This window comes from Gallus gallus, chromosome 1 (genome assembly GCF_016699485.2).
Source record: "Gallus gallus isolate bGalGal1 chromosome 1, bGalGal1.mat.broiler.GRCg7b, whole genome shotgun sequence".
Taxonomy (NCBI): Eukaryota; Metazoa; Chordata; class Aves; order Galliformes; family Phasianidae; genus Gallus; species Gallus gallus.
Genome location: NC_052532.1, coordinates 49,892,937 through 49,920,280, shown reverse-complemented (window position 1 = coordinate 49,920,280; position 27,344 = coordinate 49,892,937). Strand labels below are relative to the sequence as shown.

The 27,344-nt window shown below is 44.4% G+C and overlaps 1 protein-coding gene and 2 long non-coding RNA genes across 4 annotated transcripts in view; 1 reads left to right on the top strand and 2 right to left on the bottom strand.

Moving 5' to 3' along the window:
• The window catches only part of LOC101749129, a 17,362-nt gene extending 7,949 nt beyond the window's left edge, over window positions 1-9,413 (bottom strand). The window contains exons 1-2 of one of the 2 annotated variants that reach the window (XR_003077696.3): window positions 9,083-9,413; window positions 3,813-4,153 (exon numbers count right to left, since the gene is read on the bottom strand). This is a non-coding gene — a long non-coding RNA (uncharacterized LOC101749129). Of the gene's footprint in view, window positions 1-3,812; window positions 4,154-4,271; window positions 6,869-9,082 lie in introns of those variants that run through there. The other variant, XR_006932688.1, reaches the window with a different exon arrangement.
• Window positions 9,197-20,177, top strand: RBX1 (ring-box 1). The gene is made up of 5 exons (NM_001199250.2): window positions 9,197-9,294; window positions 11,528-11,606; window positions 17,313-17,383; window positions 18,697-18,782; window positions 20,008-20,177. Exons 1-5 carry the CDS (start codon window positions 9,217-9,219, stop codon window positions 20,018-20,020), a joined length of 327 nt encoding a protein of 108 aa, NP_001186179.1. The 5' UTR covers window positions 9,197-9,216; the 3' UTR covers window positions 20,021-20,177.
• The window catches only part of LOC107053731, a 26,631-nt gene continuing 19,335 nt past the window's right edge, over window positions 20,049-27,344 (bottom strand). The window contains exon 3 of the long non-coding RNA XR_005848935.1: window positions 20,049-22,298. This is a non-coding gene — a long non-coding RNA (uncharacterized LOC107053731). The remainder of the gene's footprint in view (window positions 22,299-27,344) is intronic.

The window sequence follows — 27,344 nt, the reverse complement described above, 5'->3', positions numbered from 1 at the left end:
GAGGACTTGCATTCATCTCAGAGATCCACATCCTCAAACCTGCACATGTGTAGTTTGGCTGTGAACCAGGAACAGAGAATAAATTCCAAAATTTAAAAAAAAAAAAAAAAAAATCACACTCTTTCCCCCCCTTTTTTTTTAAATATCACTTTGGATTTGTAGAGGGATGGTTTCTACGAGGTTCCCTGCTGTTAGTTACATTAACATTTTATAGGCTGCTCATGTAAGCTCTAGAGCTTTCATGGCTCTCAGTATTAACTTTTAAATATAAAACAGTTCATATTGATTTTTATTGCTGTTTAATTTAGGTTTTGTTTGTTTGTTTGTTTTAATGTGGCTTCTCAGCCGTAAGGAATGTGGCCTGCACTCATTTAAGACTTCTCCGAGACTTCTCCAGATACACAAAACCCACTACTGTCATCCTTTTTTCTTACATATTTTAACACTGCAAGAGCTAAACTTGCCTGTATTTGTCACGCAGATCAATTATTCTACGTGGCAAGTCAGATCACTTATTGTGGAAGGGAAGTAGGCACTGTTTTTAGATAGAACTGGAAGTCTCTCCTACCTTTGTACCCTACATTGTTTGTATCTCAGTTACAGAAATTGATGGCTGAATTGTCTAAATAAATCATTTTTAGCAAATAATGCCTCTTATTCAAAGGACACATGCAAACAATTCCCAGCCAAATGTTACTTATTGGCTTCTAACTTCATGTGCTTTTTGAAGTGATCCCAATATCACTCATCTCTTTCGAGCATCTGAAATTGCTTAAAGCAACATGTGGTTTTTCACCCTTCTATAAGAAAAAGGCAATTTCTAAATAGGGTGCAGAAAAACATATTTTAAATAAAAGTGTGTTCTATTTTAGATAGTATATTCATGTTTTTAACAGTAGCTTTACTCAACAGAAAGAACTTTCTATATGTGAAAAGCTCTTTCTTAACAGTTATTCTAGATAAACTGCTATGGACAATTCAGACAGTTAAAAAAGAAAAACTGCACAAATACTTGGAAGAGCAAAGCTTACATCTTCTCTCACAAGACTTGTGAAGAAAGGATGTGCTTTCTTGTGCATTAATGTATTTCATCAGAATTCCTGGGAAGCCATCCAGCTATACGTAGTAAATATTTCACATACCAATAAAGTGATTCCTCAGCAATTCAACCTCTCAGCACAAATGAAATTTAATTTACGATGAATATCTGCACCTGTTAAGTAGTGAAATATGCTTCTGACATAAGTGATACTTTTGTACTGTAATTTATCTAAATTTTAAAGAAAGTCCTCTCCTTCCAGATAGTAATCTTTTAAAGATCATAACTTTGAAAGCACTCCTAGGCTTGAATTTTGAACTTTCACACTGAAAAGGGAATGCTTGTGATTTTTGAACCAATATATACATGTACGTGGATCAACACCATCAACGGAAGCCATAAAACGTGCCTATTATAGAATTAGCTATTTGTTTTGTATAGCTAATGATAAAATCAATACGCGGGTCCACCAAACTCTGTCTTTCTAGCATTCAATCAAGAAAGAGATTGAATTTGCAGACTTTGAAGGGGAGAGATGTTTTTCCATCTTTTGACTATCCATATTATACTAATTCAAACAGCATTTACACAGGGCTGCACCGGTTTACTCAAGCATTGCTTTCAATATCATTTCATTAAATCAACGTAAAAGGTTGTGTTGACCTTTTACATATATATTTAAATCTGATCAGTGGAGCTTAAATCGATTAGGAACTGATTTTAAGCCAACACTTAAGGCAAATAAGTGTGTCCACACGGGGTTCCTCAGCTGTTCGATGAATTGAAGTGAAATCCAATTTAAATTAAGCTGCTGCAAACAAACCACTGTTGTGTTGTGTGCGAGTCCCAAATGTGCCGTCAAAGTTCTTTGAGAAGTTTCTCTTTCACTTGAAAGTGTACCTGAGGGAGATGTGGTTAACTGAGTGAAATCCATTCATCCCCGTCAGGAAGGGAGGGGTGACAGAACACAGCTGTAAAAAGCTTCCAAGCAAACACCCAGAGTTCAGAGAAGAGTTGTATACCATAGAATCATAGAATCATAGAATCACAGAATGGTTGGGTTGGAAGGGACCTCAAAGCCCACCCAGTCCCACCCCATGCCGTGGGCAGGGCTGTCACCCACCAGCTCAGGCTGCCCAGGGCCCCATCCAACCTGGCCTTGAACCTCCAGGGATGGGGCACCACAGCTCTCTGGGCAGCTGTGCCAGCACCTCACTGCCTTCTGAGTAAAGATTTTCCCTCTAACATTTAACCTTAATTTCTCCTCTTCAAGTTTAAATCCGTTCCCCCTTGTCCTACCACTATCTGCCCACGTAAAAAGTTGCTCTCCTTCCTGATTATAAGCTCCTTTTAGGTACAGGAAGGCCTCAATGAGGCTGCATGCCAATCTTCTCTTTACTGTCAAATGACCACCTGTTGTTTTTTTCCCCACTTTTTGGCAGCTCTAATGGCAGTGAACAAGATTGGTGGCATCACACTCACCAGATTCCAGCAGGAGGGGGCTGCCTCTACATCCCCAGTCTAAAAAGAATTGAAGCATGTTTAAGGGAAATCCTCTAGCAGCACAAACACGTCACGCCTTCTGGGGACTGGGACACCAGGATATCCAGCCTTTAGCTTGCCATCACAGCAGCCCTGGTGTTTGCAGAGAGCGCATTACTCCTCTCTCCTAGAACAACACCACAGAGCTTTGCAGGACTGCAGAGAAGCCTTTTTATGACCCATAAGTCAGCAGGGCAATTTCATACATTCTGGTCTTGAGGCAAAGGAAGGGGAGATTCAAAATGAACCACACTCCCATTTGATTCTTAACGCACACAAGATGGAGTGAAATGTGTTTGTAGAAGGGACAGATTACCTGATAACTTCTGTATGCCAACAAACCTGCAACCTGGGTTTTGATTATAACATTTAAAAATGCAGTAAAATACAAACATACAATAAAGAGACAGCAATGGTGAGAGGAGAAAATAGAAAGAAATAGCAAGGCAAACTGAGGGTGAAGCAGTTTAGCATAAGGAACTCTTAAATCAGCCAATGTGGGAGTGAGCGTTTCATTAGTGAGATTCTGGGGGCTATTGGTTCCTCCGCCTCCCCACTCCACTCTTATTCAGATAGATTGTCATCTTCTCCATTTCCCTGTCATCTTGTTCCCCTGGGACAAGAAAGAGAAACTGAACAGTCTTCCTTATACCCTCCACACGGTTTTAATCAACAGTTTTGCTGTATGAAAGAAGGGTTAGAATCATAGAATCATAGAATCGCTAAGGTTGGAAAAGACCTACAGGATCATCCAGTCCAAACATTTACCCATCACCAATGGTTCTTGCTAAACCATGTCCCTCAACACAACATCCAAACGCTCTTTGAACACCACCAGGCTCGGTGACTCCACCATCCCTCTGGGCAGCCCATTCCAGTGCCTGACCGCCCTTTCAGAGAAGTAGTATTTCCTAATGTCCAGTCTGAACCTTCCCTGGTGCAGCTTGAAGCCATTCCCTCTCATCCTATCACTAGTCACACGAGAGAAGAGGCTGACCCCCAGCTCACTACAACCTCCCTTCAGGTAGTTATAGAGAGCAATAAGGTCTCCCCTGAGCCTCTTCTTCTCTAGACTGAACAATCCCAGCTCCTTCAGCCACCCCTCATAAGGTCTGTGCTCCAGACCTCTCACCAGCTTTGTTGCCCTCCTCTGGACACACTCCAGGGCCTCGATGTCTTTCTTACAGTGAGGGGCCCAAAACTGAACACAGTACTCAAGGTATGGCCTCACCAGTTAGAAGGAATCTTTCTCAGCTTCAGGCTCCTTTCTAACCGAAGGCAGCTGATGGATGGGCTTCTGAAGAAGCTGTCTTTGCTAGTCCAACCCCAGCATGAAAAACGTAGGTAAATGCAGGTACTTTGTCCCACTTTGTGACCAAAGGAAGGTAAGAGAATGGGGCATTGTTTTTGACTCCAGGAGTGAAAAGGGTTTGGTGCAGCTGACGGTTTGCATTCGTGTGGTATTGCCAGGCCTCTGGCCTCTTTCTTTTCCCATCTTTCCTGATTCCTCAGAATTACTTGCAATATTCCCATTCAGACTTGTACAACCAGTTATCTTGAATGACTGCAGACCTGCAAAAGAGGGTTATGGGATGTGAGTGATTATGAATATAAGGATCTTCCATGATAAACTCAAGAGTATTTCTGTACTACGAGGTAAAGGAGACAGCTTGTTGTAGTAAACTCTCACCCTGTACAGAATTTCCTGTGTGTCTTGGTAAAACCTCCCTGAAGCTCTTGCATTCTGTCCCATCCTTCCTTTTTCAACTCATACTGAAACAGCAGACGGGTGGGAGAGTATTCCTGAGGCTGAATATGGCTTTTATCCCCTTCCTCTTAGCACAGATAAGAATTGGTGATTTTGAAGATAAGGTGAGAAATAATATTCATGATTGTGTTGAGCAGAGGGAGGAAAAAAAAAAATACCCAGGGGTGGGGAGGGGGAGTGGAAGGAGGGATGTCATCACTTTGCAATGGCAAGTTACCAAGAGCTGTTTCTCTGCTCACTCCTATTTTTCTGAAGCTACCAGGACTGGAGAGCTCCTGCCTTCTGATTGGTGAATACTTACTGCCTTGTAGAATCATAAAACCATTAACATAGGAAAAACATTTAAGATCATCGAGTCCAACCATCAGCCCATCCCCACCGTGCCCACTGGCCATGCCCTCAGTGCCACATCCACACGGCTCTGGAACACGTCCAGGGACGGTGACTCCACCACCTCCCTGGGCAGCCTGTGCCACTGCAGCACCACTCATCCTGTGAAGAAATTTTTCTTAATATCCAATCCAAACCTCGCCTGCTGCAACTTGAGCCATTCCCTATTGCTGTTACCTAGGAGGAAAGGCTGACCCCCATGTTACTACAACCTCCTTTCAACCATCTTCCCATTGGGATTTCCAACTGAGCTGAGTTGGAGATAAAAGGAAAGGATGTTTGATGCAGATGTGTTGAAGGTATAGGAACCCATTCAGCAAAGGAATATGCTAATGTATTAATTTATTTTATTGTTAAAAATAGGACTGTCAGGCAGAACACCTCTCTTGTGAGATTCACTGCCCTAACTACCATAATGAACTCTACAGTGGAGTCCAAAATATGGGTGAATTCAGCGTATTCTCTTTATCTAGGCAATCATGAGGAAGAGCAAACGGGCATCAGAAATATTTGAAACTCTGCTTTCTGAAAACTATCTGAGCTAGGTACCACAATTTTTTGATCTTGCTTATGCTGGTACGGGAGGCAGGAGACTGCTGGCTCCTTCTCTCTGGGCTTCTCTTGTAATATCCATCCAGTTTTTGTACCAATCACAGTTGTGTCTGTCAGCTAGCTACTTTGTTTTCCCAATTTCTTTTACAGTTGTCAAGATGAAGTGGTATAATTGCATCTGAACTCCATCTCCACCCTCTCCTCCCCCCAGCAAAATAAATAGATAGATAGATAGATAGATAAAATCTTGGATTTGGACTTCTACTGTTTTCAAATGCCAGATAGTGCCTGTGCTATGATTACCACTTTGCTGGCAAAGGGCTTTGACAAAATGCTTTTGCCCATTGCAGCATCTCTTCCATTGTGACAAAGGGTGGTAGAGGCTTTGGAATTCTGTCATGCTGAACAGGAACGTGATTCAGTCAGTAGTAATCTTTAGAGGAATTTTGGTTTACTCTTATTTTGGTGGGGGAGGACAAAGAATTAATGGGGGAAAGCAAAAGCAAAGTTGTAACACAGTGCTTCTCACCTCCTTTCAACAGCACCAATCCACCATGACTCAGCAGAGGTAGCTTCCAGACCTCCCTCATTGATAGTATTTTTTTCTGATTTTAGTACTTATTCCCTCTCCTGAGGCTGTGCCACATTCAAGACTATCAGGGAGGAGCCGTAGATAAGAATATCTGTAAACAGTATTTTAGTGTCTCCCACACACCAGTCTGGAACTGCCTCATGTTACTGAGTGTTCATGGATTTCCCTATTCAGTAGGAGTTCATTGATTTATATGCAGACAAACCTGTGTTACTGCTTTGCTTACTCCTCGTGGTTTTACCTGATTGCTGTTAATTAGCCTGCCACATTTTCCATTGTTGCTTACGTGTAGCAGTAGATGCATATAACTACTTGTATTGAGCTATCATAACATTCACTGTTGTTTGTTCTTCTTTTAATCCTCCTTAGAAGGATAAAAGGCACTTTGAAAACTCAGCCTAAGCAACATGGGATGTCCAGACTGTGACCTGGTGCTCACATCACAGGATCACTTCAGTTGGAAAAGACATGTAAGATCACCAAGTCCAACCACCACCTAACACTACTGCGTCCACCACTAAACCATGTCCCTAAGCACCACATCCCAATATCTCTTAAATACCTCCAGGGATGAAAACTCCACTACTTCCCTGGGTAGCCAGTACCAATGTGTAACCACACTTTCCATGAAGAAATTCCTCCTGACATCTAATCTAAGCCTTCACTGATGCAATGTGAGGCCATTTCCTCACATCCTTTCACTTTTCACCTGAGAAAAAGCTACTGCTGCTCTGGTTGACGGTGCTGTCTCCTGCACTGACTCTGTCCCACCGCCTCCAGTCATCCTGCACGTGTCTTCTGGCCAGCTGTCTGCATTCAGGTTAAAAACAATCACTTCTCCCACTGAAGGACTCATCCTCTCCCCAGATGACAAATGCAGCCGGTGTCTCTGCCATCTCTCCAGGCTCTTAGCGCAGGTTAAAGCCCTCAAGCTCTCCCTCCTTCCCATGTCTTTTCCTTGGAGCACCAAGGGGCTCCCCATCCCCATTTTTTTAATCAGCCCAACATCCTCACTGTCATGCACTGAGATTCTTCTGTCCCAGTCATATCTTCCTGTAGCAGCTGATAGCTGGGCGTGATGAGGGGCTGAGATGCCTGCTGCAGAGACAAAGGTATTTGCTGAGCCTAGAACCACGCTTCCCGTTGCTCTTTTTCATGCATGAGGAAAGGCTGTTTGCAGTAGGTCGGGCACAGTCATTAAGTACCATGGTTTTTGCAAGCACCTGGTAACCTGCAGGTTGGTTTTGAGTCATGACGGTTGGTTGTTATTTTATCTTCAAGTTATCAATCAGCTTGAGGTGCAATACCATGAGAAAGAAAGAGCAGCAATTAGTCAACATCCCAGGAAATGCTGCAACTCTTTCCTCTCTCTGAATCTCATCTGTTCATCTCAGTCAGATTATGGGGAGCAGGAGCCTTCATTTCTCACCTGAGGTTTTAGTAACAGATTGAAAAAACAATAGTACTACATGGGAGTATAATGTGACCATCATCTAGAAAACACACACAGAGGCAGAGGGATTGGGTTCATGCAGAAACCAACCATCATCTGGTCCAAAAATCTATGGGATATATTGCTTAATCTACCCCTCTGGCTCTGTTCTTTGAATTCAAGTTTACTTTGAGCACTCTGGATCAGGTGGGGATGATGCAGAGTCTTGGAGAGAAGTTGTCTGCTTACTTCATGAACTCTGAGAAGTTTTGTGGCAATGTGGAAAGACAACAAATTAAGTACCATTTGTGACTGCTGTCTGTCTGGACACTCACAGCAGCAAAGGCTGCTAGAAATCCCAACTTAGTAAAATCAATTACATTTAGTGGCATCAGCAACTGGAGGGCAGCCAGCCAGCCCAACGTTACTCTTCTATTGAAGAGTAATAAAATGCACTTCATTCTTACCCCTCGGTTTGCAAACAAAGTACAGAAACCAGACTCATATACCAGGTAATTTCTGTCACATGCTGCTTAGAGCATCATCAGAATCACACCTGCAGCACTGAGAAGGTGACACACAGGAAGGCAGTGGCAAAAGTCATTCATAGATGTAAACCTGAGGTTTGTAAGCACTTAGCGAAGGGCTATCTCCTTCCTTCCTGCACTTTGCTCCTAGCAGACATGAGGACCTTGGAGACCAGTCTGTTACTATGACTGTGGAATCATACAGTCACAGAATCATTAACATTGGCAAAGGACCGCTAAGATCACCCAGTCCAACTGCCAGCCTATCCCCACCATGCCCACTGACCACGTCCTCAGTGCCACATCCACACGGCTCTGGAACACATCCAGGGATGGTGACTGCACCACCTCCCTGTGCAGCCTGTGCCACTGCAGCACCGCTCTTTCGGAGAAGAAATCTTTCCTAACATCCAACCTGAACCTCCCCTGGCACAACTTGAGGCCATCACCTCCTGTCCTACTGCTGTTACCTGCAAGAATAGGCCAACCTCGCTACAACCTCCTACAACCTCCCGTACAATGAAGTATTGCTCTAAAGAGTGTTTCAAAGCATGTGAATTCCTGCTTTCTTTCAGAACATTTTCATTCCTGAGTGCATCCCGAGTGCCCCAGAGAGATCCCACAGCACTAGGGTAGCACTGAGACTGGCACGGTAACAAAGCATACACAGCTCAGCCCATCTGAGTGGCTGGGAAGGGAGCAAGGACTGAAGAGCAAGGCAACCTCTTCCCTTAAGGCCTGCACTGCTCTATTCTTTTCGCTGCCGGACAATAAGGGCTGGTTTTACACCGGATAACGACTCCAGGCCGTATGATTGCTGCTGTGTGGCTGTCACCCGCTGGCAGCCACCTCCCCACGGTAACACCAGCCGAGGTGGGATGGCTGTAACCTTATATTGCGATCACTGAAAGCCAAATGGATGGTAGCGTTTCTCTGACGCACGTATGCACCACTGCACATTTTGTTAACGTCCAGAATGACTGCTGAGCTTAGGGTGGCATCACCAGATAGATTTAAGGTTAAAATTCATGCTTTTGTGTAAACAAATCTTTCAAATTGTGCTCTAAACAGCACTGCGGCCCGCCGCCCCGCCTGCATCGATCTATCCGACGGTCTCCGTATCCCTTCGCTTAAGGGAACACCCAGAACGGGCCCCGCCCTGCGCGGCGCCTTTAAACGCCCACCCACGTGACCGCGCTCCCGGCCTTCCCCGGGCGCCGCGCTGCCGCCGTCGCCGCACCTGTTGGTGACGGAAAGGGTGGGGAAGGGGCGCGGCCTGGCGGAAGCTCCGCCTACGCCTTCCGCTCACTCCTCCCTGCGCCCCTTTCCGCCGCGCATGCGCACAGCGCAGAACGGCCTATTCACGCATCCAAAATGGCGGCCGCGATGGATGTGGACACCCCCAGCGGCACCAACAGCGGCGCCGGCAAGAAGCGCTTCGAAGTGAAGAAAGTGAGGCCCCCTGGCGTGGCGCGCTCTACCCGGCCGATCCCAGCGGGAGGAGGGGGGCCAGGTGGCTGCGAGCAGGTCGGGGCCGCGAGCCGCTCTCCGCTCCCCTCACGGAGCCGGGCGTTCGCTTCCGCACCGGCGCTGCCATATGAGGGGGGGGGGATTGCGGAGTCTATTGGCGTATGACCGGGCCAATGGGTGAGGCGGGTCTCCGCGCGTGGAAAGGAGGTTGGCCAATCAGAGGGCGCCGCCGCGCGGGCGGGAGGTGGGGGAGGGGCGGGGCGGGGCTAGTTCTGCCTGGGCCCCGCCGCTTAGAGCCGAGGGCAGCTCAGGCCGAGGGAGCGTGTTGGTGGCCAGTCGCTTCCTCCTCAATCCCAGCAGCTCTGGTTTAGTTGTCTCAGTGACCCTATGTGGTGCGAAGGGAGCTTTACACGCATTTGTGTGGCTGCTTCTTTTTGTATTCTTCACAAATCAACTCGTAGGTGGTCAGCAAATGCTGTGTTGTCACCCTGGTTTTCTTTGCTTCCCCCAAACAACCGTAATACCGTTCTCTGGCCTATCATCTCCAGTACAGCTGCGAGCTGAATGGTGGTAAAAGACCCCAAGTTCACTTCAGCGGGGCCCAGAGATGGTTAGGATATGCAGTTCTGGGTGATAGCAGTGCCACAGAGTGCCAGTACAACAGTCCTGCTTGCAAGAGTCACCCTCAGTATGCCCTTTGTCATCTGTAGCTGTTTTCCTTACAGCTATAGCACTCCTCACTGTTGTGTGGGAAGTGCTGATGCCATTTTCTGCTCCCCTGTGAGGTGCCGAGGGGTGTCTGAGGCATGAGTGGCTCAGTACAGGCCTGTGGGTCCTAAGAGAGGTGGTGGGTTTCAATACCCAAAGTGTGGCAGCCATGGAATCACAGGGTCATTAAGGTTGGGAAAGACCTCTGAGATCACCCAGTCCAACCGCCAGCCTATCCCCACCATGCCCACTGACCGCGTCCTCAGTGCCACATCCACACGGCTCTGGAACACCTCCGGGGACGGTGACTGCACCACCTCCCTGTGCAGCCTGTGCCACTGCAGCACCGCTCTTCCTGAGGAGAAATCTTTCCTAATATCCAACTGTGAAGGTGCTGGTATCTTTATAGTAACTCCTTGGGATGTGGATGGAGACCCTGAGAGATGAAATCTCTGCCACAAGGCTGGCTGGACTTGTTAGATTTGAAGATCACTACTCACCCATTCCCCAAAACATCTAGTATTAATATTGGTACTAACGAAAAAAATGAAGTGGTAACAATTAGCAACACTTGGGAGAACACTTGGCATTCATCCCTCAGAATTTGGAGCTTAGAGGAAACAAAAGAAACACTGAGATGTAAGTTGAATGAAGCAGAGAAGATACACTGGCAATAAAATCACAACGGAAAAGTTGAAAGAAACAGAATATTCAGTCTATTTTATAAAGTAGAAACGAAGACTGTCTGTCTACCAATGTGTAAATGAGTTTGCCTTCAGTATTCAAAACAATCCATGAGTTCTGTCAGTTTATGAAAGACCTAATTATGGTGGGGAGATTTGTTGTTCTGGGGGCTGAGGAAGAAAAAGGTGCTATGTTTTTCTGCATAGCTCGTGTCAGAGTCTCATTCTCAATTGGTTTTCTAAAATTGTCGTGGAATTTTCTAGCCAGTCCTAGTGAAGTAGCACAGAATAGATATCCCAGTTTTCTTTCATTCATATTTTTAAGTAAAGTTTTTGAAAGGTTTGCTTGGAAGCACTTTCACTTTTTTTTTTTTTTTTTTTTTTGCCATGAAGATGGTTCAGGAGTCACTGAGGGGCAAAGTTAGAGGTGATTCTGGTCATTGGCCCCAACTGCTCTGAGGGATGATTACTAGAACTGCTGCAAACAGTAGAAATTCCGAACTGAGGATGTGGCATGAGATGCATCCTTGCCTCCAGATTATGAATAGAAACGCAGATGTTTGCATTTGTATGGCAAAAAAAGAAAAGCAAAAGAAAAAAAAAAAAAGACTGGGAGAGGTATCTGTTGCTTCTGAAACTGGAAGGAGACATTGAGTTTGAGAGGTATGCGAGAAGGAATTACTCTGGGGCTCTAAGTTGCATGTTTTTTAATATCCTAACTTTTCCATTTCAGAAAGAAGTGGGATCTTGAGGAACAACAAAGATTTCCAAGTGTTATATATTGAATAAAATTTATGTTTTTCTTTTTTCCCCCCTCGCTCTAGTGGAACGCAGTAGCTCTGTGGGCATGGGACATTGTGGTTGATAACTGTGCCATTTGCAGAAACCATATTATGGATCTATGTAAGTAAATGATGGGGAAGAGTGCTTACAGTTTTGACATGTACAACATACGCAGTTGAACTTTCCACTGTTCAGGGTGTATTTCAGCAAATTCGGTTTTCAGCTCAGAACTAAGTCTTTCATTACCACTGCTAAACTCTGTTCTATGTAATGCTGAAGTCCTGTAATCTGTTCTTGTGACCTCTATCATCATCCTGGTTTTCACTCAGCCTTTTCTTGTAAAGAACAGAATCACCTGATACCACAACTACAGAAGAGATAATGCTGCTCAATGCATTTTGAATGCAAAAAAGAAAGAAAGAAAGAAAGAAAGAAAAGAGGAAACAAAATAATAATGCAGAGCCTGTAGGAAGTGAAATTATTCATGGTTGGCAGGTATTATTTACAAAGAGAGGCATTAGGTTGTAAGGGTGGGGATGTTGGAGTAGCTATCAGCTTTTTGATGGCAACCATTAGGATGGAATCTTGTTCTGCTTTCTGTGTCCGACTGACCAGAAAAGGTCCAGGCCACTGAATTTTTGACTCCTCATTCCGCAGAAGCTGCCTTGCCTAAATTAGGGTTATAGTATGGGGAATTCTGTGACATCCTGGAGAATCAATTGGTTGCTTATGAAGAGAATAATCAAATCCTGAAACCAACACCAAGTATTGCTAGTACCCATTCTTTTTTTTTTTTCCTGTATACTCTCAACAGTCCAATTAACAAATATACTTACTATTTAGGAAAATGAAGTGATAGTAGGAGTAAGTATAAAAGATTCTATTGTGAAATAGGTATTCATATATAAATTCACTGTCTTTGGTCCGATTGAGGATTGGTAATAAGAATAGAACCAATTTTTTTTCCTCAAAACTTTGACAGTGTATTATTGGCACAGTAACTGTCCACGTTCTTTCAGTGGTAAAATAGAGAACACCTTGTAACATAACCCGGATAGGAAGTCACCTGTACTACTAAAATGGGAGGACCCATTTTAGCAAGACCTTCAGCACCTGACAAGGGTTAGTCATGATTTCTTTGTGGTAGCTTTGTTTCACTTTCTTTTTAGTAGCCCTTGGAAGTACTTCTGATGGTAACTTACTGTCAGTGAGCCTATGTGAAAATAAAAAAAAAAGCAGGGGAAAAAAAGAGACAGCGCACTGTACCAAGCAGGGCTGAAAGTGGATTAAGCAAGCTGACTTCTTTGCTTTGAGTCAGATGTGTTCTATTTTGAGCCAGCTGCTGCCTGTCCATCGTTCACTTTATTCTTGATCATTAGAAAAGGAATGGTAACGCTAAAGGCAAGCAGGTGAGAGGAGTGGATGTGACATGTGCTGAGGACCTTTGACATGATGGTTTACAATTAAGAATCTCAAACCTGTACCATCCCAAAAGTGGGCAGTGACTACAACTTATTATCTTAGGTTTATCATTTGTATTTATGTATTTTTTTTTTTAATATTTAAAATATATAGCTGATGGGTAAATGACACTTTAAAGATTGGTTAGAATGTAACTTACACTGATAGAATTTTGATACATAATAAATAAATACATATAACCCTGCAATTTGAGATAATTAATCAAAACAAGTGGGATGCTGGTGTGCTTCATTCTGTGAATCTGCCTCAAAATTAATGCCACCTCTTATGGGAGATCAAATAGAGTTTTATATATTTGTCAGCTTTGATAAAAGGCAAATAAGAAACGAGAGGATGAAGGGAAGATTCAGAGGAGCTGGAAGGAACGTGGACAGATGTTACTTTCCAGTAGTGAATTTCCTTTGTCGGTTCCTTCTAAAATAAAAATAAATAAATAAACACAAATAAAGAATCCTGCCAGGATTGAGGTCGGGTGGAATCGCAAGAGTATAGACATGTTAGGAAGAACTTCAAAGGAAGAGAGCATGGGTAACTTAGTTTTTGTTTTGCTTTGCTTTTTGAGTTGCTCAAGCATAACACCTTATTAGTAAGGGCATAATCGATGTTCTCAAAAGCCCAAACTGCAAATGACGGACCAAAATTGACAGTATACAGAGTAGAAGTGGTATCTAAATTGGTGTTCTGAGTTCAGCGTTGGCTCTGGATTTACTTACTTCCTTGTTACAGATCATTAATGATGTTAAGCAACATCTTAATTAGATTTTCAAACAGAAGATGTGAAGTGATGGGAAATAGAGAAAAAATTACTAGATTGTGCAGGGAAGAACAACACAAGATTCAGTTTGATAAAGTGCAGGGTAGGAATGTCTCCCTCTCCCAGTGATGAGGAAAATCCTTAAAGGGGAAAACATTAGAACAGTGATAAGTAACGCCAGCCACGCTAATGGAAGATTGTTAACATTATGAAGTCGAGCATCCAAAAGTTAGGATATAACAATGTTAAGGTTTCGTGCAGTCCTGCTAATGCACATACATAACGACTTGGTTGCTAATAATAAGGACAAAGGATTCCCCTGGCCCTCGCTTTGGCTCATGTTCAGCACACAGAAGGGATGAGTAGATTTTCAGTGGTTTTTGTTCTTTTCTGAAAGGACCCAGAATGTATTTAGATCATCTTTGTGCAGCGTCCTTGATTTCTTTCAAGGTTTACTCTCTGGTGCGATGGTTGCAATGTGGCAAGTTTGGGGAATGTTAAGAAACACCACGATGAGTATAGTGGGTTATCTTCTCTGTAGAATGTGGTACTGTAAGGTGACTGGTGTGCTTTGAACTGTATGAAATATGCCATCAAAATAGTGGTCTCTTCCTCTGATAGTAAGATGGAAAGTATCAAATGTGATATTCTGGTGTCACAGAGATAGACAGGTTGATTAGAAGAAAGATCTCAGAGTGATTTGCAGGTTGGTTTATTTTGGCTTTTTGAGAAGAGCAGAAGAACAACACTAAGTATATGAGGTTTGCTAACTCATGTATATATAGTCTGTTAAGTCATAAGTAGGAGTGGACAGTGATAGCTGTGCACAAATATTTTGAGAGTGTGATACTCAGAGGAAATGCTGAGCATCGTATGAAAGGGTTATAAGTAGAAGGAGCCATACAACAGTGAGATGGGAGGAACATAGGGTGAATATTCAGATAATCCTTAAACTGAGAAAACTGCATGGAGAAAGTTCTGAAAGCCCTCTGAAGTTCGAAAAACCAAGAGCTCATTCAGCGTTATGGAGGTAACAATTGTACTTTAGGTTTCCTAGCCTGGTTATTTGTTTTTTCTGTCTCTGGTGTAATACAGTATGCATTGTTAGCCAAGGTATGTACATTTTGTTCTGTTCTCCCCAATAACTCCATATCTTCAGGGTGTAACTGCGGAAAGCACTGTGTAAAGAGAAAGGGGAATCCCTCAGTGGTTACCCTTGCTTAAGCAGAAGCCATTTTGAAGAGCTCTGTCATAAAATTCACTGGTGCAGTGGGCTGTGACTTCAGCTGTATCTCCCTGAGTTAAAATGCTTCCATTGCCTCGTTCACATTTATTTACAGGTAGTTTGGGTTTCAGCTGTATCTGCCTGCTCTCGCTCTATCAGAAGCAAAGCAAAAGAGTAGTTCAGCATCCCTCCAGTTACTCTCTGTCTCTTATCACTTCTTTTGGGGCAGCAGCCAGTAAATAGCTCATCTTTCTTCCATAGCCAGAATCATCAGCTTTGATTTTTCCAAGAGTTTGCTCATTTTTGTTGCATAGGTGATATGTTGCCCCTTTTTGAAATTAGGCAACTGGGAGACCGGAAGGTGTTTCAGCTTTGGGAATGCCTGCTTTTGGCAGCTGAAGATAGTAGTGTGAGCAGTAGCATCTGGCCTGTTTGATGAGGGAGTTAAATCTGAATGTCGTGTTGGGAGGGCCTTACATCACCACAAGAGAACTCCTCCTCAGCTATGTGTGCATAAGATCATCTGTTCTTTTAGGCTTTGGGGTCTGACATCTTTTAAATTATACTCGCTGGTCAGCAAATAGTGCTGACCAGCATGGAAAGAGGTGAAAAAAACAAAATAAGGATATTGTGTAGTGCATTATTTTCCTGGCTTTCACAGATTTCCTCAGTTAAAGTTTTCTTGCTCTTTCTCTCCCTACTCATCTTCTCACCATTTTCCCATTAACATATAGACTTGTGGCAAATATTTCAAACTAAGATTATATGCCCCAGGATACTTTATGATACCATGAGTCTATACGGCGATAACAGTAAGGTTGTAGCAATACTGAGCAGGAAATTTTAACAAGTGCACGTTTCACCAAAATGATTGAAGCTCTTCAATCTCCTTGAGCTTCTTCCCTTTGCTGAATCAGATTTATTTCATTGCTAAGTGCACTGAGGACTTAAGGAATTAAGACATCAGACTCTTCAGCTGTGTTGGATTTTGTTCTCTCCTCTGGGCAGGCCAACAGCTGAGCTTTGGACTTCTTGCTTTTATACCTCATATCTTGACGTAAAACATATAATACGGGTTCATTCAAAGTTGTTGCTACTCAGTTTCATTATGCCTCCATCTTATTTTGAATGATTTGCTGTGATTGAGGTTAACCAGTCTCTTTCACATCTCTTGAAAATTTCTCTTTTCTCTTATTTTGTTCACCTCCACACCTGAAAGAGTGTGGAAAGTGGAGGAAAGGATGGATAGGACAGGAAAAAGTAAAGATCACATACCTCAACTAAAAGTATGGGCTTGAAAGTTGTTTTATTAATCCTTCATTTGTGAATCAGAGAACTGGAACTCCCTCAGGCCTTTTCTTTGCCAGGAAAACAGATCTGCAAAATAAATAAATAAATAAAGCAACAAAGCCATGTATCAAGTTCTTAGCTGGCCATCTATCAACGTGTCTTCTTGAACCTTTTGGGCATGACCTTTAGAAGAAGCATCCTTTAGCAGGAAGCTAAATTAAAATATTGGTCACGTAGGTTTGTGCTGCTGACTGTGAAGAAGTTGGAAAAGTCTTTTTATTCTTCTGAAGTGTCATCTTGAAGTAGAGCAGAAGTGAATTGGTTGGACTCTGGAATGGAGAATCCAATCATTGTTGGATTTATTTTCCTAGAGGTGTTCTTCCTTCCTCCTCCTGCTCTTAGGCATACCAGCTGACACAAAACTTAAAACCCAACACAGAACCATAAATAATCTTTGGGATCATCCTAGGTACTGAGCTCTTAGGTGTAAAATGTTCAAAATATCAATTTAAAACTTATTTTTCTACTATGTATTTTTAGGCTGTACTTACGTGTCACAAAGCTATAGAAAGGAGAGAGGAAAACCTCATCATTATGTGAGCTAATTCATTTGTAAATATAACTGACAAATATCTGACAAGACAGTTAATTTCTATTTAGAGAAAGCGGGATAAGAAATCTAGGTGAACTTTTCTTCAAGGCTGTGCTATTGCAACTGATTGTCAGGACGGATGCATTAAAACACAAGAGAACAAATGAAAAATATTTATCCTCTAAGTATGGAAAGCAGATAAATGTCACTGATAGATGAGCTAACTACTCTTGCTGTCTGGAGCTTTGGAATACTAAACATGTAGAGGAAGAAGGACAGTAGGATGAAATAGTTTTTAATCTGATACTTTTAGAAAAGCAGTACTCGTGAAACCAATGGCTCTTGACACTTTCTGATGTAATAAATGCAACAGAACAAAGAGCTTCCCCCACCTCAGCTTGTTACAATGAAGAAATCTACCAGTTGGTATTGCATGTACATCTTCTGCTCCTGCATATGTATGTTTAATCTTTGTTTTTACAGGCATAGAATGTCAAGCAAACCAAGCATCGGCTACATCTGAAGAGTGCACGGTTGCATGGGGTGTCTGCAATGTAAGGGAAACTCTGATTGCTGTGTATATGTGCGGTGATGTTACCCTCTTTTTCATAACCAGGGACAAAGATTGTTCTATACAGTATATCAGATATCTACTTGGGGAAAAAATATGTATCTATCTATCTATCTATATATATATACTGTTTGTAGTAATCTGTTTAGTAGCATGTATAAAGGAGGGAGAAAAATAACTGAGGAGTGGAAGGTGGAGAGGTATATGTGAGAGACAAGGGAGGAAGATGAGCCATTGCCTGTATATTTTGGAAGCATAATAGATGCTTAATTTTGAGCAGGATTTCCCTCATCAAGGTGCTGCCTTGAAGCTATGCTTTTTTTTTTTTATCTGTCCCCAGATAATAGGAATACTTGGATGGCAGCACACTTGATTTGTCCTTATGCAGGCTGATTCAAGGAGTCCATGTGGAGTAGCTAGGTGGTTTGCTTCCACTTCTGAAGGAGGGTGAAATCAGCTCTAGTGTATAATCTCCACTTGTTCTGTTTGTTGCCACGTGCACTCCTTCACACATGGTCCCACTGGGTGTGAACTCAAACTTGCACACATCTGAGCTAGCCTGGACCTGAGCTGGAAGACCTAATTTTTCACAATGGAACAATAACTACCTGTTCCTTCCCCCCATCCTCACTGTGCTGTGGGACCAAGTTACAGGGAGATAATACTGGAGTAAGACTGTAAATGTGGCAGTTCTGTCTGAGAAAGAGGAGGGTGATTTTTTCACCACGTGAAAATATTCTGGTGTCAAAATGAAGATTTCTGTGTGCAAGAGATAGCACAAATGGAAGCTTGCTTTTAAGGAGCTGTTTAGGGCATGGAAGAGAGTGCCTATACTAAAGACATAATGGAGATTTTTCTAGTTTCGCAAGTTCATTTGTATTCAAGCATTAGTTTGTCCAGAAGATTGGCAGAAAGCTTCAGCATATATACATACGTGCAGTCCTTGCTACTCGCTGTGAAATCTTCTTTGTTGTCTTTCTGATTATGCTTCTTATCAGCATCTGCTCTGCCAATTTTAGCAGCTGCTAAACTCTGCATTCTCTCCTTCATCAGAAGTCAGTCGCTTGCCACTGCGTGTACTGTGGAACGGGCACCCTGCTGCCATTTCCCTCATGCTCCATTCCCCTCCGAAAATGTAGATCAGTTCCTTGGTGTTTGCCAGTGAGCCGCACAATCAGTCCTCCCCACCTTTGTCTGCAAACAGAGTTCTTACCACGATGCTTTGTATGGTAATTTTTACATCGAGATACGTGTGTGTGTTCTGAAGGATGATGTGATTTGGACTTTCTCTTCCAGCACGCTTTCCACTTCCACTGCATCTCTCGCTGGCTCAAAACTCGCCAAGTATGCCCACTGGACAACAGGGAATGGGAGTTCCAAAAGTAGGTATCCTGCACAGATTTCAAGATGAAAAATCTGGTCGTCTTTCTGCTGGTAGAAATGAATATCAGATATGTGGATACTCTCACGTTTGTGGTCTCACATAGTTGCTGTTGGGGAAGGATTTTTTCCCTCCACCTCACTGTTTGATCTCACTTCCCTTAATGACCTGGTGTGAAGTGAGCTCTGAAGGAAGCCTGGGTAGTTGTGGTGGATGTGGAAGTTGTTAAAAGGTACTGGTTTCTATTGACATTCTCTCTAAAGAACAGTGAGCAGAAAAATGGAATTAACTGCAAGTGGAGCCTTGGGTGAATGCTATACTGCCCTGTGAGCTGTTTGGGTTTAGAAAATGACCTGAATTATGCTTCTTGTGTTCCAAAGCATTTATACAGAAGTGCCAGAAGTCTTATGGGATCCCTCTGTATAGCAATGATTTGTTTTGTAATTCTAATAGGATCGAAGATGAATGCAACTGATTTCCTAATATGCTGAAAGTAGATGTCCACGTAGCTTTTGTCACAGCCTTGACCCATTTATTCTTTATTTAAACATTCTTTTTTGTTTTGCTTTGCATTCTTCAAAGTTCTGTTATTAGAATAAGAATGGGGGGTGAAGGGATGTGGTTTTGAGGGGTAATTGTACATTGTCAGCAGTTAGGAGGTTTGTTACTTGCTTCATGCTGGGCAATTTATCCTTTAGTCTTTTCTTAACTGTGAATTCAACTTCCTTTTTTCTTTCCTCCTTTTTTAAAGCATATTAATTCTAACCAGTGGTTTGGTGTTACGATGTTTTTGTGAACACCTAATGAATACTGAGCCCTTGTTGCCTGGCTAGTGACTGATGTTGCATGGGCAGCATTATGAGCAACGGGGACATGAATCTTCATCTTCTGATGAGTGCTCAGTGCTGTGTCCAGGGATGTCACAGGCTTTGGCCTCGTTTGCACTCAGGGTATATGTGAAGTGGGATTCAGGGCAAAAGATGAGGATACCAAGGGCCTCTTGCTTATGAAATCCTGGGGAATCACAAACAGTCTCCCATCTAACTAATATCCAAATAGACTTTCTGGGGAAGTGAAGTGTGGAGAACATCCTAAGGCTTTCATAGCATAGCATTTCACCTTCATCTGATTTACATGCGGATTGGTTTGTGATAGAATAAGTCTGTCCAAATCAGTGCTGTTACTAAACAAACGTTTTAAGCATTAACGTATTTGTGTGTTTGCAGGTACGGACACTAGAGATGGCCACCGTGCTTCGTATGTTGTCAGCCTCCGTTGTTTGTGTCAGTATGGATTTGTCTTAGCAACTTGACAAATCAGTAATGTATACGTTCTGCTTTAATCTTAATTTTGCCCTATTGTGTACCGTTGAATAAAATCTTGCAGGAGCTCCCCATCTAAGTTTTTGTCTTTCTTTCATGAGCGGTAAGTCGGTGAATGAAAAGAGTTGTCTGTAGACTGGATACTTAAACCAGGCAGCTCTTGAGCCGGACAGCTCTTCTTGTCAGCATGCCCAGGTTTTGGATGTGGGTTTGGTCTGACTCCCATCTGACTTGGAACCACACCTCTGGCTCACTGAGGTCATCGTTAAGCTCCTTCATGGAGTGCAGTGGATAAAGGACATGGCCCCAGCTAAGTGTAGTTTATGCAGGTAGCATTTCTTGTGGCCATGCTTTCTTGCAGCTCGGTTGAAATAATGATTTGTACGGTTAGTGGTTAGCATCATTATTAGAAACTACTCTATTGCTTCTGCTCTTTGGTTTGACTAAACCAGCTCTACTACGGAGGAAAATTTCATTACCTGTTCACAGTTCCATGCATTTAGCTTTGCAGACATTAACTAAATGTTAGATTTTATCAGTGGTCATAAAACACTTCCATGTGTCAGGTGAAAGTACACTTGGGAAATTCACCTGCAAGATTGACTGCAGAGCTAAAAATGAGCAGTGTATGAACAAATTCACTCTGCGCTGACTTTCTGCTGGTATTATCTTGGTTCAAGCCTACCCATAGTTCTTACTGTCCAGATGTTGTTACTCTGAAAACTACATCACATTTCATTTGGTACCTGCTGTGCCGAATGGTATCTTCATTGCATCAAAATTTGGTTCCTGTGTTGACAGCCTCGGCAGATGCCCGGAGCCTGAACAAGGTCAGAGCAATTCTTCCTGCTACCAAAGGCTGTGGCGCTTCATGGCAGCAGTGATAGATCCAGTAACATTCTTGTGTTGGTTGTTCATGACATTACCTTTCCATCAACACATCTTTCCTACTTGTTGAGGACGGGAGGTTAGATAGCTGATGTTAAGCATTAATGTAGCAGAGTGATAGGGAATAAAAATGGTCGTAGCCAGGTTAAACACCATTCCCCAGAATGTGAACTCCCCTCTGAATGCCCCGTGCATCTGTCTGATTGTCAGATGTCTCTCCTTTTGGCAGGCCGTTTTGTTTTATTGTTGGGTTTCTCAGGACCTGGAACCCGGATGCTCGCTGATCAGGGAATTTACTTCCTCAAGGTCTTTATTTTGGGTCCAGTCACATCATCCTGGTTTGTCCGCCTTTAGCACTGCCCTGAGTGTATTCTCCTGGCTGGACAGACACCATGAGCGCAGGCATTTCCCTCTGCTTTGCGGCTTTTCAGCTGCTGCCAGTCAAAGCATCTCTGCTGCTGGTTCCCCTACAGCAAAGGCTCGGTCTCTGTGGTGACCCAAGCACGTGGCTGCACAGTTTTCAGCAGTGGCACAAAGTGAAGGTAAGAGGAATCTATTATATCCAAATAGAGCAGATGGCAATTCTGGCCTTTCCACTACCTCCTGCAGAAATCTGGGGAAAGGATAGGTCTGTGACTGCTCTGGGTGGCACTGTGCACGTAGCTCACGTGGGGGAGTCCCGAGGGCTGCTCCAGCTGCACTATGATGTGGAACTCCAACCACATGTGCAATAGTATGGCTTGGAGAAGAAACCTCAAATGCATTTTAACATTTTAATGCGATTAACAACAGCTGATTCTGGAAAGGATCTATCCGGACATGGAGGCACATCACTGCCTGCTCTCCTGCTGGATTTACCCCCTCAGACCTGCAGCAGCACAGGGTTTGCCCGTTCACAACTATGAGCGTGTTAGTAGTGCAGGTATCACAACTCAAATGGGACTGCAGAGCTGCGTGGCCACGGCCTATCTGGATTTTCTGATCATGGGAACATGTGTTTTCAGCTGATCTGCCACGGGTGGATGACTGTAGATCATTTAGCACATCGGTGGTGCCTTTGAGAACGTGTCACTTTCTGGCTGTGTGCCTTCTTTGGTTGTTCTTATCTCTTCTGCTGCATCTCAAGTGGGTGCTGATGGACAATAAGGGTGGATTTCTCCAGAGCACAGCCTGCTCAATATCCTTTTCATCCCCTCTTTCTCTTCCATGTCCTAAAAGACACCGACTACAGCACAAAGCAAAACAGGCATTTGTCTCCGTCTGTGTGTTGAGGGAGGTGGCATTTCCTCGGAGTGTTCTTTTCATCCCTGTCATATTAGATACATCAGAATGAATCATGTTGACATTTTATACGTGAAACATTATGATTTTTTAATGCAAAACACGGGGTTATTTTCAATGTTTTGGATACCTCCCCTGCCTGAATTTCAGTATTGTGGCTTTTTTGATGGGTGACTGTTCACCACGACCCAGCTTGCAGCTGCAGCCCTTCCTGCAAAATGTGAGTTCAGTTTTGTGCAGTTCCAGGATGTCAGTCACTGCATTTCTCACCAAAAAAAGAGCCCCACCAACCTTCCCATGTGTCTGGGTTTGAGGATGAGCCCTGGAACCCCTCTGCTACGTGACAGGCAAACGATACCCACCTCCCTGCCAGCCCCCCGTTCAGTGCAGAATGAGGAGCAAAGGGAGGCCTTCTCCAGGCATGTTGGGAACACAGAGGAGGAGGTTTATGACAGATTTCGTTGTGTTTGTGCAAGAGATTTTTGACAGTGCTGAGGTCATTGTGAATCCCAACCTGATGGTCCAGGGACTGCCTCTAAAACCTGATACTGATGCCCGGAGATGCTGATGGAGAAGAATTGGGTCTGTTATTATTCTGCTCCCAAGCATAGGAGCATCTCCCTCAAAAATTGCTTTTACCATTTCTGCAACCGCAGTGCTCATCTCTGCCCTGGGCTGCCACCACCTCCAGCATCTCACCCCACTGCTGGGCCCATTCAGAGCTGGGGGCCTCCAGGGGGGAGGATGAGAGATGGACGCAGCAAATGGCCAACATCCCATGCAGCAGCAGCAGCATTTGTGCTGAAAACCAACATCTGAGCTGCAACCACTCCTCATTTTGAGGCTATTTCCTCAGCCCGATGCTATAGGTTGTGCTGGCGGAGCAGAGCCATGGGTGATGACAGCAGCCTCTTTATATCCGAGGCTGCTGCTGCTGATGAGCCATTGACTGAAGCATCAAAAGCAGCTCCTGCAAAATCATGTGGCCTCGTTTCCTTTCTCCTCTCCCACTTGTCTCTCCCAGGGTCAGCACACCATTTTGGGCTCATGCCCTAGGGATGATGTGCAGGATGCAGCCTGTTGGATGCTCCCCCGAGTTTGCCATATAGAGCTGATACTCCTGGGTAAAGAGGGTGACCTCCGCCCATCTCCTCTCTGCTGCCTATAAATCACATTAGAGTATATCAAAGCCCTGAGCTGTCAGCGCTACCTAGATGTAAATACTGTAATTATCCTAAGTAAAATTAACAGTTTATCAGACTTCCTGTGTTGAATCTTTTTATTATAGGCTTTTTTTTTTCTTTTTTTTTTTCCCTATCACAGATTTGATTTGCCACAGACTTTATAGGCACTGGGTAATAAATCTCTGAGTTCCAAACACTACCTGACATCGTGAGCAGCCAATTGACCGCCTCTCAGAGGTTTGTTTTGCACAGGAGAAGGCCCACCAGTGCAGTCTGTGTGGGCATGGCACCCTGGCTTACAGCTGGTGGGTGAAAAAGAGGGGCTGTCTTCCCCTTACCAGAATCACAGAATGGTTGGGTTGGAAGGGACCTCAAAACCCATCCTGTCCCACCCCATGCCATGGGCAGGGCTGCCACCCAGCAGCTCAGGCTGCCCAGGGCCCCATCCAACCTGGCCTTGAACCTCCAGGGATGGGGCATCCACAGCTTCCTGGGGCCTCAGGAGTGAGCCTTTCCTTGCACACAGCTCTGCACTCCGATAGGAAGCAAGCAGTGTCACTGCTGTTCTCCCTGCAGGGCCTGGAGCTGCGGGTCGGTCTTGTATTTTTCCTCCCTTCCCTCTCAGCCTGCTCCGTGCATTTCCAGCAGCTCCTCTCCTCCTGAAGGTGATTCAGAAAATGAAACATGACAAAACAAAACTCATCCTAATAGCCTGCCTTGGCCGAGACGAACTAGGGATACAGCTCTGTTATTATCATGAGCTGGAACGCAAAGCTATGTTCTTCATTAGCAGGAATGACAACAAAATAACAACCCATAATGTTGGCAAGGGCAGAGCCAGAACGAAAATATCGCATCCAAAATAGAAGAACTGGAATAAATTCCTTGACAGAGTCCTAAAATATTTCTTTTCTTGAACAAAATAGTCTCAGAAGGCTACAGCAGTTTGTGAGAGGCTCCTTGAGAGGGGCAGCGTTAGGCAGCATCTGACTGCAGGGCGCTGGGCTGCTGCCTCCCACATCCCAGGAGATGCCACCAGGCAGAGCCTGGCAGCACTGAACGCTGATATTTTCCTGATGCGTGAGTGCTTAAAAGCTGGAGGCTGAGCAAGGATGGAGTTGAAACTACCAGCTAAAGTCGGTTTACACTGTGAGCAGACCACAAATCTGGAACTAGGACTGTTCCTGAGCTTGTGATTTCATTCCTGACCACTGTAAAAGCTGAGCTGAGCGGCTGCGGGTGGAGTAAGGTAAGAGTAGGCTGAATTCCTTATCGCAGTGCTGTCATAACTGGGTTGGCTTTTGGATCTGCACAGGCTCTCAGTACAATTTCTAAAGCCTTTCCACTGTCCCTCTGTACTCAGCTCTGGTGAGGCTGCACCTCGAGTGCTGTGCTCAGTTCTGGGCCCCTCACTGCCAGAAAGACATGAAGGCTCTGGAGTGTGTCCAGAGAAGGGCAGCGGAGCTGTGAGGGGTCTGGAGCACAGCTCTGATGGGGGGCGGCTGAGGGAACTGGGGTTTTTCAGGCTGGAGAAGAGAAGCTCAGGAAGACCTTATTTCTCTCCACAATAACCTGAAAGGAGGTTGCGGCAAGGTGGGATCAGCCTCTTCTCCCAGGTAACAGCAATAGGATTAGGGGAAATGGCCTCAGTTTGCACCAGGAGAGGTTCAGGTTGGTATTAGGAACAATTTCTTCTCAGAAAGAGTAGTGCTGCACTGGGACAGGCTGCCCAGGGAGGTGGTGGAGTCACAGTGGCTGCAGGTGTTCAAGAAAAGAGTAGACGTCACACTGAGTGATGTGGTCTAGAGTGGTGATAGGCATGGGCTAATGGTTGGACTTGATGATCTTAGTGGTCTTTCCAGCCTTAACGATTCCGTGATTCTACAGTTATTCATAACTTCTTTCAAGGAGATGGCATCCCCCAGCTGGGTGTGGTGCAGCTCCTCCAAGGCGGGTGTCCAGGTGTCACCTTTCTAGAGAGGAGATTTCACAAGGAAGTACAAATATAAGGACAGAAACCAGAAAGATCTGCTATAAAATCTGCTTATCTCTGAAAGAGGAGCAGCGTGTATATCTGCTCATAACAGCATAATGTCCTTCGATTTTGTTGCAAATTTTCCATCTGTCTTGGGCTATCTTGACATCTTAAGTATAGAATCATAGAAGATTGCAGAAGTCCAGTAAGATCATCCAGTCCAACCATCCGCCCATCTAGCAAAGCCAACTGTTCCTAAACTCCCCATGAACAGACCTGAAAACAGCATTTACGGTACCTCCAACATCTAAAACCTCTTCTTGTTCTTCCTTAGTCTAGTAGGGAAATCTTTTAGAGCAGCCCTTCACACAGCCCCCAGTGTGAGGAGCCCCCCAGTACGACGGATTATTTCCATCATTCGTTTCTCTCCACACCTCTGCTTTGGGTCCTGCTGCAGTAGGACCCAGGCAGAGGTTGCCTGAAGAAGGCAAGGCAATGGGCACATACCAGAATGGATGTGCCTTGAGATATTTAATGCAAAGCATGTCTTCACATTGAATGCTGGTCAAAGGAGCAGCAGGAATGGAAATAGACAACAAGGCCTTGCTCAACCTTACTGAAAATATTGTGCGCAGCAAGGTGAGCTAGCACCTCAGAACACCAATGCTTTCTTGTTCTGACTCTGTGGTCTCTCCTTTTGGTCACCTTTCCCATGGAAAGTGGGCTGAACAACCCCAGCAGCACAAGGTTAGAGACGGTTACTCAGAGCCCGCTGTGCTAACCTTTCTATTATTTGTGGTAAACAAATATGGTAATCAGTTGGTGTTTGTGTGTATTTGGGTTTCTTTCTAATGTTGATGATTAAAAAAAAAAAATAGTCTTCAGTGACTACATATTAGAAAGAGGAAATTAAGCAGGGAAGTTTCTACACAGAGTCACAGTGAAACCAAAAGCAATTAATCTGTGACTTCCCATCCAGAGCTGCATCCTGGACAGCCCGTTCCCTTGATGGCATAGCTGTGTCAGTGGACAAGAGATGAGCCATTGATGTCATCCATCTGGACTTCAGTAAGGCCTTTGACAGGGTACTCTGCAACATCCTCCTCTCCAAATCAGGAAGATACGGATTTGGTGGGTGAACTGTCTGATGAATGAGGAACTGGCTGTGAGACTATACCCAAAAAGCAGTGGTCAATGGCTCAGTGTCTGGATGGAGGTCAATGACAACTGGCCATACTGACCCCTCAGGGGTCAGCACTGGGACTAATGCTCTTTAATATCTTCATTAGTTACATCAGCAGTGGGATTGAGTGCACCCTCAACAAGTTTGCAGATTACACCAAGATGAGTGGTGCAGTCAACACATGTGAGGTGGAACGCATCCAGAGAGACCTAGACAGGCTCAAGCAGCGGCCTAGGAGAGCCTCATGAGGCTCAACAAAACCAAGTGCAAGGTCTGCGCCTGGGTTGTGGCAACCCCCACTATGAGTACAAGCTGGGGGATGTAAGGATGAAGCACAGCACTGACAAAAAGGACTTGGGGGCACTGGTGGATGGCAGCTGGACATGAGCCAGCAGTGTGCCCTTGCAACCCAGAGAGCCAACTGTGTCCTGGGCTGTATCCAAAGTAGTATGGTCAGCAGGGAGAGGGAGGTGATTCTGCCCCTCTGCTCTGTGCTGGTGAGGCCTCACCTGTAGTATTGTGCCCAGATGTGGAGTCCTCAGCAGATGAGAGACATGGACCTGTTGGAGCATGTCCAGAGGAGAGCCACAGAAATGATCCAAGGGATGGAACACATCCCTGCAAGGATAGGCTGAGAACTGGGGCTGCTCAGCCTGGAGAAGAAAAGGCTCCAGGGAGACCTGAGAGCAGCCTTTCAGTATCTAAAAAGGGGATGTACGAAAGGAGGGGG